General features: G+C 48.4%; 1 protein-coding gene across 1 annotated transcript; it reads right to left on the reverse strand.

Moving 5' to 3' along the window:
* Positions 1–971: 971 nt before the first annotated feature.
* On the reverse strand, positions 972–3,260 carry LOC9267647 (4-coumarate--CoA ligase-like 9). The gene is given in 3 exon segments (XM_015779705.2): positions 972–1,377; positions 1,622–3,137; positions 3,140–3,260. Coding segments are annotated over 3 exon segments (1,866 nt in total). The 3' UTR covers positions 972–1,148.
* Between the last annotated feature and the right edge of the window lie 8,137 nt (positions 3,261–11,397).

The following is an 11,397-nucleotide window of genomic DNA, read 5'->3' on the forward strand; positions in this document are numbered from 1 at the left end:
ATGTCAGTTTGTACTTTTGTTTTCTCATATTACCGTGCACTGATGGTTTATATTTTTCTCTGGAATATCAGAATCTCCCATTCAATACTCTACACTTAGCTGCAAATGGGTATTAAGATGGACTATGAGGAAAAAACAATCATGTGGATCTGAAGTACGAGTTATCAGTCACCCGCTCATATTTCAGTTCGTTGGGACCTCATGCTGAAAAATATTTTGCATCGTACATTTTTAACCCTCTAAACTGAATGCCAAATTAAATTTATTAGTTTTTTTTGTTAGGTATATGCTTTTGCATCCAATTTTATACTTCAAGAGTAATCCATTTTATTTTGTCCCATATTACGTGTTATATTTAATCTTCTTGACGTTAACCTCGCATAATTTTTTTTCATGCTATGCAATTCCAGCTCAGAATTACAGATACTTGGTTATTTGTTTTCAGTTTTTGGTTCCTATAATTTTTCATATAATTTTTCATGTTATCTTTTTATACTCGAATGAGGAATATTGCTTTATGCATGACAATAGGGGAATGCTCCGAAGGATATAAAAATTCCGCAGCAATACGTGGGGTATCCATCCAGTATTAAATATAATTGGTACATGGATATTCCACTATAAATTCGGTTAACTAGGAGAAGCATACCATGTTAAACTTATATATATATGAGAATCCATGTAATGAAAATATACTTTATCGTAAGAATTGACCTAATAAAAGTGATTTATACGTTGCAAGGGTAATTAGAAAAAAATCATAAGCAATCTTAAATAAATTATCGACGGAAATAGATTTAGAATAGAGTCAGAATATTTAAAGAAAAAATCACCCACATATAAGCTTCCATAATAAAAATTCAAACAATATTAAATAAGATGCTCGCGCATATGCGCGGACTATCTTCCTAGTTTTTTTTAAAAAAAAATAAGCATGGCTATTTGTAAAAAAGAAACGAAGATAAATGTACTTAAATTAAAGACTTAGAATTCATTTCCATGGTAATTTCACACGATAATCACTAACATGTACGTACATATACTCGGTGATGATGAAACACTTATCCAACTCCATTTTTATGCAATTTAACACCTTGCATGCTTTCGGTTCTTGATATCAATCACAATGATTTATGTCTGTTAATTAATCAAGCTGACGGTTTCATCCTCTTGATGAACTCGTCCCTAAGCTGCCTCCTCAGGATCTTCCCGGACACCGACTTGGGGATGGCGTCGACGATGTGCAGCACCCGGACCCGCTTGTACGACGCCACCCTCTCCGCCACGTACGCCACTATCTCCTCCTCCCCCTCCTCCGCACCGTGCCGCCGCACCACGCACGCCACCGGCACCTCGCCGGCCTCCTCGTCCGGCACCCTGCATATCCATGCATGCATGGCTTTAGGACATGGCAAAAGCTCCATCTACAATTCCATCTTTTTAAAATTAAAATCCAACTAAAAAGTTTAAACTCCATACAAAATTAGAATGAAGCTGGCTGAAATGATCTCACAAAATAAACTAGAAATATAAAGCTTGGTTTTGATTGCTCCATAACTTTACTCCAGAATCAACTCTTGAAGTTTCGACGGTCAGAGAAGAAGAAGAAGAAGGGTGTTACCCGAAGACGGCGGCGTCCTCAACGGAGGGGTGGGAGAGGAGGACGGCCTCGAGCTCGGCGGGGGCGACCTGAAACCCCTTGTACTTGATCAGCTCCTTGATCCTGTCCACGATGAACACGTCGCCGTCGCCGTCGATGTACCCAACGTCGCCGGTGTGCAGCCACCCCTTGCCGTCCACCGTGCGCTCCGTCTCCTCCTTCCTCTTGTAGTACCCCTGCATCACGCTCTGGCTCCGCACGCACAGCTCCCCCGGCGTGTTCGCCGGCAGCGACCTCCCGGTGTCCGGGTCCACGAACTTCACCTCCAGGTTCGGCAGGATGAACCCCACCGAGCTCTTCTTGGCGACGTGGCCGTGGCCGTCGCCGGCGGCGTGCGTGAGGGTGATGCAGCTGTGCTCGGTGAGGCCGTAGGCTTCCTCCACCTGCACGCCGGGGAACTTGCGCTGGAACGCGGCGAGGAGGTCGGGGGCGAGCGGCGCGGCGGCGGTCATGACGGACTTGAGGGCGAGGTCGGAGAGGTCGAACTCGTCGGCGACGGGGCTCTTGACCATGGCGAGCATCACGGGGGGAACCAGCGGCGCGAACATGACGCGGTGGTCGACGAGCGCACGGAGGAACGTGCGGAGGTCGAAGCGGTCCATCACCACCACCGTGCCCTTGTGCCGGAGCGTGGCGCAGCAGATGCCGGTGATGCCGTAGATGTGGAAGAACGGCATGAGCCCCAGCGTCACCACCTGCCCGGCCGTCTCCGGCGCCACGGCGAACATGGACGAGCAGAGGTTGGACACCAGGTTGCGGTGGCTCAGCATCACGCCCTTGGACACGCCGGTGGTGCCGGAGGAGTAGGGGAGCGCGCACAGGTCGGACTGCTGCGCCGCGTCCACCGGCACCACCCCGGCGCCGGTGCGGTCCGCCGCGGCGAGGAGCCCGTCCCAGCTGATCGCCCCAGGCATCCGCTCCCTGTCGCCGACGCCGATCACCGGCACGCCGGCGTCCTTCACCTTGTCGAACGCGACCTCGTTGGCAACGACCAGCTTCGCCTCGGAGTCCTCCACCTGCTTCTTGATCTCCGCGGCGAGCGCGCGCGGGTTCACGCCGGAGAACACGGCCCCCGCCGACATGATCCCGAGCGACACGACGGGGTACACGGCGAGGTTTGGGAGCGCGACGACGACGACGTGCCCCTTCCGGACGCCCACCGACCGGAGCGCCCTGGCGAACCGCGCCGTGTCGCGCGCCACCTCGCCGTACGTGTACGACCGCCCGCCCGCCGCGGCCTCCACGAGCGCCACCCTGTCGGCGTAGGCCTCGGCGCCGTCCAGCACGAACTCCGGCACGGTGACGCCGTCCGGCACGGCCACCGGCGGGAACCTGCTCCGGAACACGTGCTCCTGTTCCTCCTCCTCCACCACCATGGCGGGTACCGCGGCGTCGCCCATGTCGCGATGCCGGTCGGCGGCGCAGGCTTCTTGGGTGGTGGTGGGGGTGGCCGGAGCTCTGGCATTTGTAGAGAGCGTGGTGACGAGGGGTGGCGAGAGGAAGGCGACGACATGGTGGTGGTGGTGGTCGTGGCGAGGATGACACGGTTCTTGTGTGTTACCATGACTAGTGGGGTGTAGGTGAGGTTTGGTTGGGTCATGGCCTTTTGGCTTGCAAAGAGTGTGAATCTTCGAATGCTGGTAGAAATGGAGAGGATCGTAGTAGCTGTTGTTAACTATAAACAGTTAATAATAATAATCGATCTTACGATGATTTTCTTGATGCATAATAATAATCGATCTTACGATGATTTTCTTGATGCATTTTGTATATCGTGTAAGTTGTGTTGTGCCTGAATATTAACAGACCGTAGTAGCGGATAAGTGTAGGTGCATACGGTTCACATGTCAGATGTTATAATTTTGGGGATTTGGGGATAAATCGTTGATCCATTGATTTTGCCCTAGAGGGGAATATATTGTATACAAAGATATGGGAAAAGACTAAAATGTCCTTAGCACACTAATACACACACTAACACACATATCCTTGACACCCCAACTGCAATTTGCATTTGATACTTAAATACTAGATTAACAACATAATACGATAAATACAAAGTTCATTTTTTTTTGACAAATTACTGCCAGGCATTTGCCTACCAGTATAGCTTGTATAAAAAGAAATATTTACATCTTACTAGGAAAAACAGAAACCCACAAAATAATTACAAAATTTGTAACTAATCAAAAACTAATTGCTTGAGAGGCTCCTTCATTCTACACATATGTAGAAGAAGCTCTTTCCTGAACTGAACTTTCCATCCATGAAAAGTTGGAGGTACATTATGAAAAATCAAGCCATTTCTTTGCTTCCAAATATACCAGGAGTTGTAAAGAAGATCTCCAGGAAACCTTCGTACCAAAACGAATTCTCACTAGAACAATCATCTGGAAGAAATTTAAATAAGGAGACCAATCAAAACCCAAATACTGTCAACATCGGAGACTAAAAGGGTAGGTAAAGAAGAGATGTAGCCTTATCTCTCTTATACCCCCAGAGCAAAGAACACAGGTGAGATCATCATTTTCCTTAGCATAGTGCCTGCAATCCACCATGTCCCTTGTATTAATTCTGTCTAAAGAGAGGAGCCAAGCAAACACTTTGATTTTCATCACACGCTTTGTCTTCCAGATCCAAACAAGCGGCCTTGGAGGCTGTAAGCATGAATAATTCATTTTTTAAAATCTTTGAGCAGAATACTTATCAACATTCCAAATATAGCTCCAATGATCACCCAACCCCTCACTTAAATGGACATTGTCAAGTTCAGATTGCAAAACTAAAAATTCCCCATAAGCTTCAGCATTCATTGGTAGCATAAAGCATCTTCCAAAGGCTTGGAGCAAGCCATCTTAACAAATTCATCTTTGTTATAAGCTGCCCAAAAAAGATTAGGAAACTTAGTTCCCCATTACACAGATCCCCAAAAGAGCAGTGAGGTTCCTGTTTGCACTGTGCAATGAGCATCCCTCTAAAAACATCTACCAGGGAAACAATATTTTTCCACCAAAAGGAGCCTCTATTTGAAACTAAGTGAAGAGACTTTGAAGTGCAATAAGATTTCCATATGAGATCCACCCAAGGAAGATCAACATTTCTATAGAACTTATCTAAGTGTTTCAATAAAAGAACAACATTCTGGTTTCTTAGATTTATCACCCCTAAACCACCCTTGTCCTTTAGCCTGCACACTAGCTCCCAGGAAGCTAAATATTTTCTGGTGGAATTTGGGTTATTTCCTCTCTACAAACCGTTCTTTCTTGCTGTATCAATGGCTTTGATGACAGTTAAAGACAGTTCAAGAGAACACATATAGTATGTGAGGATTATAGAAAGAACATAGTTGATAAGTGTCAGCCTACCACCCTGGGGTAAAAAGGCTGAGCTTATTGTTAGCCTTCTCTCAACTCTATCCACTAAAGGAGCAAAATGAATTACCTTAGGTATGGTTGTCCCCATAGGTAAACCCAAATAATTGAATGGCATAGATCCAACCTTGCAACCAAGTAGTCCAGCAATTAACTCTACCTTATCTTCAGCTACATTGATGGGATAGAGACTTAATTTGTGATAGTTCACTTTTAGGCCAGTGGACTGACCAAAAGAATTCAGGAGAGCCTTAAAGAAAAAAGCTCAAACCGAGAAGCTTTCAAAAGGATCAAGGTATCATCAGCATACTGTATAATTGGGAAACTGTCACAGCCTGAATTTCGTTTCAGGATTTATAAATTATTTAATAAATTATTAATCGAATTTATATTAACTGTTCATTAATTTACAAGTGAAGTTAAATGTGGGAAATAAAATTTCATTAATTTAAAGCATGGCTGGATTTAATTTTTATTAAATTCTCCATGATTAATTATACTCTCTGAAATTTTCTCGGATTTTTCGGAGCTCAATTCTTAATTTTAATAATACAAAGAACATTTCAGTAATTATCCACATATTAAATTAATCATTAAATGGTCTTATTATAATCTTGTTAAGTACTTTGGGTGTCCAAGTATTTTCATGATTTTTCTTGAAATTATTTGAGCATTGGAAGTATTTTTAACAATTCAAAGATCATTTCAGTGATTAATTTAATTGGGAAAAGTAATTAAAATCCCCTTTTCCTTTTCGGGCCGAAACAGGAAAAGTTCACCTTTAATTCTCGGCCCATTCTTCCTTCTTTTCGGCCTGCAGCCCTCTGCCTCTCTTTCCCGAAGTCCAATTTGCATTCCTCCTTAGGCTGTGTTTTTGAGGCCCAGCAAAAAGTCTAAATATTCTCCCTGCGCTACTGTTCATCTTCCTGAGCAGTCAGAGCCCGAGCCAGCCGTGCTCGTGCACAGTTGCCGCCGCCTCTCCTCCCAAATCCGGCTTTCCCGTTGCTCCTATTTCAAAATTAGTTGCGGGAATGGAATCCTCTCAATCTCCTCTTCCTTTTCCCCAAGAAATCCCCAAAAGTTTCTATGGAAATCCTTTCCAATTTCGCGGTTTAATATTTCCTTACTCCGGCGAGAGCACTAGACTTTCCCGAGTTTTTGCCGTCGATTTGGGCCCGGAACCGAGCTCCCGTGCCTATATAAAGGACCCCCTAGTCGTCCTCTACCCATCCCCTCAAGTCCCGTCCGCTGCCGTCGCCGGAAACGCTCTCCCCGCGAGCTCCTTCTCTCTCTACCTCCGGCCGCCGCTCCAGCAGCCCCGCGCAGTCGCTGTGGTCGTCGCCTTCGGTCGCCGCTGCCGCCGTTGGGTTCGCGAGGAGGAGAAGAAGACCGGCCTCCACTTCCCCGACGCCGAAGACCTCTGGAAGTACCTCGCCGACGTGAATCCAAGCTTCACCGCCGCCGGCCGCTGGTCCATCCGCACCTCGCCGTCGCCTCGGTCTTCTCCGCTCTGTGCCGTCGCTACCTCCGGGAATGTATCGTCAAGGTGAAGCCCGGCCACCGGTTTTCCTCCGCTGAAGATCGCCGAAACGGCGCCGCGTCGCTGACCAGTACCTCGCCGCCCTTCCAAGCTCGTCGCCGGCCATCTTCCGTTGCCGTCCGTCGTCGCGTAAGTGTTGGTAAGGACCGTCGCCTCGCGCTCTTTCTCCCGGTGCCCACCGTTTGCATATTTGTGCCGTGGTTCGCCGGCAACCGCCGCTCCCATGCCGTTCACCGGCGTAGGTTTTTCCCTAGGGCCTTAATTTAATCTAATCTTGTTTGGCCCTAGCGTCGTCGTCATCTCCGTGTGTTGTCGCTGGCGTCGCCGTTGCCTCTTCCTCTTCGGTCTTCCCCGGTGAGGCCTCCTTTCCGTTCCTTAGGTTTAATCTTTGTGTAGCTGCAATCGTGTCTTCGTGTAGTCGCTGTTGTGCAGCCTTAGCCCGTGCGTAGCCGTGTGTGCCTAGCCACCGCAGTCGACCCATGCGCCATCGCTGCCCTAGTTGCATCGCCGCTGCTGTCCAAGCCGCCGCCTTGCGCCGTCGCTTGCTGCCATCACGCCGCTGCTTGCTGCGCTGGCTCTGCCAAGCTGCTGCTATACCGCGTGCCGTGTCACTGCTGCATGCTGCCACGTCGGCCGTGTCGCTTGCTGTTGCCGCTGCTGCTGCGTCGCCTTTGCTGCGTCACCACTGCTGCGCCTGCACGCCGTGCAGCGTTGCCGTCGCTTTGCCACAGCCGCTTGCTACCGCTGCGTCGCCGCCCTAGCGTCGAGCCGGTCATTGCTATGCACCGCACCCGCTGTTGTCCGCTGCTAGCCGCCGCGTAGCCGCTGCCCTAGTGCACGTACTGCAGTCGCCGCGCCGCTGTCGTGCATCGCTATCGGCTGTGCCGTCACCCTAACCCTAGCCGCGTGTCTCCGCCGAGCCGCCGCCACCTAGCCGAGCCAAGTCGCCCTAGTGCCGCCGTGTCGCAGCCGTGTGCCGCTTTAATCTAGCCGCCGTTTTAGCCGTTGCTCGGTAGCCAAGTTGTCTAGCCGTAGGTGCATCCCTAGGTTCCTACCGGCCTATCTTTGCCGTACCGGGGCTTTACCGTGAATCGTGTCTAGCTCACTGGTTTAGTCACAGCCATTGTTGAGTCGTTCGCTCATTCGTTCGAATGAGATGTTCCCCGTGCTTCGTTCGTTCGTCCGTGTTGAGTCGTCCTTTAGTTCAGAGCCGCCGGTTCCGTTCGCCGGTTTCGGTTGATTATTTGGGTGATCCCGTGTCACGTAGAATTGACTCGTTGAGTCGGTATCTCGTGAGGCCCGCTTACCAGATCAATCTAAGCCATCCGATCTTGGTCAACTCTTGGTCGAGATTAATCTCAACCACCCAAAATCAATATAAATCCTTTCCTCTCTTTCCAATGGCATATTGGTTCTTTTTATCATATGTCATCTACCAATATAATCTAATCTTTTCTGTACTTTGCTTTAATCTTTTCTCTCAGTTATAAATCATTTGTAAACGGTTTAATTAATGTGGAATAGTCTTTTTCTTTAATAGGTTTAATTGGAATTAAATCTTGTAAAATTCGTAATTAATTCATATGAAATCGGAATGAGGACGTTCAAGTCTCTAAATTCATCTAAAATCATGATCTACATGTTTGTTTACTCTACATGTGCTGTTTATTTGGTTTTTACTAGTCTTTTTCCTCGTTTTACGTGTTAGCTTGGCGTTTCCGTCGTTTCGAAGGATCGTAAGTGCATCGGAAGTATTCAAGAAGATTAATTGAAGACCTGTTATTGCAAGGCAAGTCACACAGATCCCAAACACAATTCCTTTGAGCATGTTGATCCTATATTTAAATTCTCTATTTATTTCAACTGTGCATTTATTTTTGAATGTCACCGGGTGGTGTGAACCTATTCCTTTGTTATGGCTAGTTTGCATTGATTACCCTATTTCTTGATTACCTTGGTGACGGAGCGTGGGGCTCCTCACCGGGAGACCGCGCAGGCCCCCCTTTGCCGGTTCGGCCGGGGGCTCAGGGTGAGGTTCTAAGCTCCTAGTCTGTGGAAGGTTCGCGACAATGGAAAAAGCACAAGACACGGGCGATGTATACAGGTTCGGGCCGCTGAGAAGCGTAATACCCTACTCCTGTGTTCTGGTGGATCTGTGTCTGAAGAAGCTACAAAGAGCTGGAGAGCCAGAGAGCTCTTACTCTAGAAACCCTCTTCTCCCTTTTTTCCTCTCGTGGGATCTTCTCCTCAGATCCTCCCCCCTTTCCTAGTGGGCAAGGTCCTCCTTTTATATCTCAAGGGGATACCACATGCACCACCTCTACCTATCTCTCTTTTTGGTGGGGACTTTATCCTATCTTTACTCAAACTTGGCTTGCCTTCTCTAGAAAGCTAAAAACACTGCTTGTTTTTGAGTGTGGCCACGCGTCCTCACTCGTCTGACCTCGGGGATCACCCTGTCATCTCTTCATAAATGGGCGGAGACTTGCAATGGCTGCTGTCCGAATGACCTTCTGATGGGATGACCCATACCTACCTCCACTCCGCCGGAAGCAGGTGCAACGTGGGAACATGGTTGTCTGCCGACGACATGACCAGTGTCAGACCGGTCACAAATCGGTCATTCTTGTCCACCACGTGTCAGTCTAGCAATCTGCATGTTCGCCCTTCTTCATACAATATCTTGCTTGTAATGGTTGGGATGAAGCCTGGCATATATCTGACCGGGACCAACGTGCCATCTCCAGGAGCTAACACGCCGGCTTCGGCTAGGGACGAGTGCTCGGAGGCTCTCATCCTGACGGGATGGGGCGAGGCGTGCGTCAGACCGCCTGTCGCCACCTAACCCACGATCTGATCGGTCTGTGACCAGTCACAGACCGGATAAACGAGCGCGCTGCACTGCGCTACATGCGGCGTGACGCGCTCGTCCAAACCGCAATAAATGTGGTTAGGTGAGCCCTGTTGTGCTCACCTAACCCATACACGCCGCGCAAAACCCACAAGGGGTCGGGGCGCCTCAGCCCTCGGGGCGGAAACGAGAGCGGCCCGACTCCTCGGGGAGACAAAGAGGGGGGCGGCCACATCACCCTCGGGCCCGACCCCCCCGAGGGGGTCAGGCCACGTGGGTGATTGCTCCTGCCCCAAGCCTCTAGTCATGATACTCCCGGTCCCATGTCACCGACACTTGGGTTATAATTTGACTGGTTGGATTTATATATTGGTTCAACTAGATGTATTAGATATAATTGCTTAGCCATGCTTAGAAACATTAGCACACTATTGGGATAACTAATGTTTCACTACTACTTAATGATGGACATGATAATGGCTAATCGTGATTAGTTAATTAATTAATGTGCCAACTAAAACATGATAATGGTGGGTTGTGAGCACATGGTTTTGATGGTCGTGCTCATGACAATTAAGTACTGGTTCACGAGTTTCGGTTGTGAAACATTAACCGTGCCAACCACAAGCCAGAATGAGCAACGGCTGGACACTTTGTATAGCAAGGCTCATTGTGGAGCACCAGACTGAGAAGTGGCGGAGATAAGCCCACGGGGGTCGCTAGGGAGTCCATGCCTCTGGTTTTGAGGGGGTGACTACGATCCAGGAACGGTGCACTGCTTTGGGTTGAGTTATGCAAGGGGTCTTGTCACAACTACACAAATGGTGACATGTTCAGCATGGGCACATGATGATATGGTGACATATTGTGGAGTTGTGTCTTGTGGGTACAGTGGTACATCTCTGACCAGATAAAACTATTCGAATAGCCGTGCCCGCGGTTATGGGCGGGTCTAACAATGTCTTTCATGATTAGTCTCACACTTCTCACCATAATAAATGATGCTATAACTGGAAATAATTTGATTAGCTCCTGGTTTGGAATGGTACATTCCTGGTTTGGAGATAGATCTGTACAGCCGGGTATGGTTGTTCAGGATGGTTGAGCTTGTGCAGCATGGATGTGCTGTTCAGTGATTGATTAATATTGATGATTAATTACTCTACTGTTTTACTACTTTTAAATGTTTGCTATGTGCTGCTTTTGCAAATGAGCCCTATATTATGCCATCCTTTGGTATCCTTGTGCACTTGCATATTTGCTGTGTGGCTTGCTGAGTATGTCATATGCTCACCTTGCAATAATCAATCAAACCTCAGTTGAAGACAAGTTGCGAAGGAGAAGACGTTTGGCTTATACCCCAGTTGAGCTGCCTGTGGGAGTGGAGCCGGAGCTTCGCTAGACCGTAATTCCGCTGAAGTTTTCTTTTCTTTTGAATGTATGTAACGTTATTATATTGATGAATCTGTATATTAAATTGTCAGTTTGTGTACCTCGGCTGATTCCTGGACGAGGATTTAATGCACAAATTAGTTCGGAAATTATTAGTGAATTTCTGGGCGTGACAAGTTGGTATCAGAGCCATCTCGACTGTAGGATAAGCCAAATGGTCAAACACGGGCAGTGGGGAATGCTATGGGGAACGTGGACGACAAGACGGATGTGGGCGACGGCGGCCGCCGTGGAGGACGAGGATGGCGGCTGCAGCGGATGCGAGTGAGGACGACGAGATGAACGCGGGTGACAGCGACAGCCGTGGAGGAAGAGGACGACTAGCGCTTATTCCTTCTCATCGCCCATCGCTACGGGCCCTACAACCTCGAGCCGGGTGACTGATTAGTCGCCCTCTTGTTCTCTCTCCTCCCCTCTCTCATCCAGCTCAGTAAAAAAAATCCTACGTGGATCTCTTACCACCTACTCTCTCCATTCCAAAATATAAGGCACAGCCACCCTCGACTCAAAGACCAAGAAATAA

Source organism: Oryza sativa, chromosome 4, assembly GCF_034140825.1.
Source record: "Oryza sativa Japonica Group chromosome 4, ASM3414082v1".
Lineage (NCBI taxonomy): Eukaryota > Viridiplantae > Streptophyta > Magnoliopsida > Poales > Poaceae > Oryza > Oryza sativa.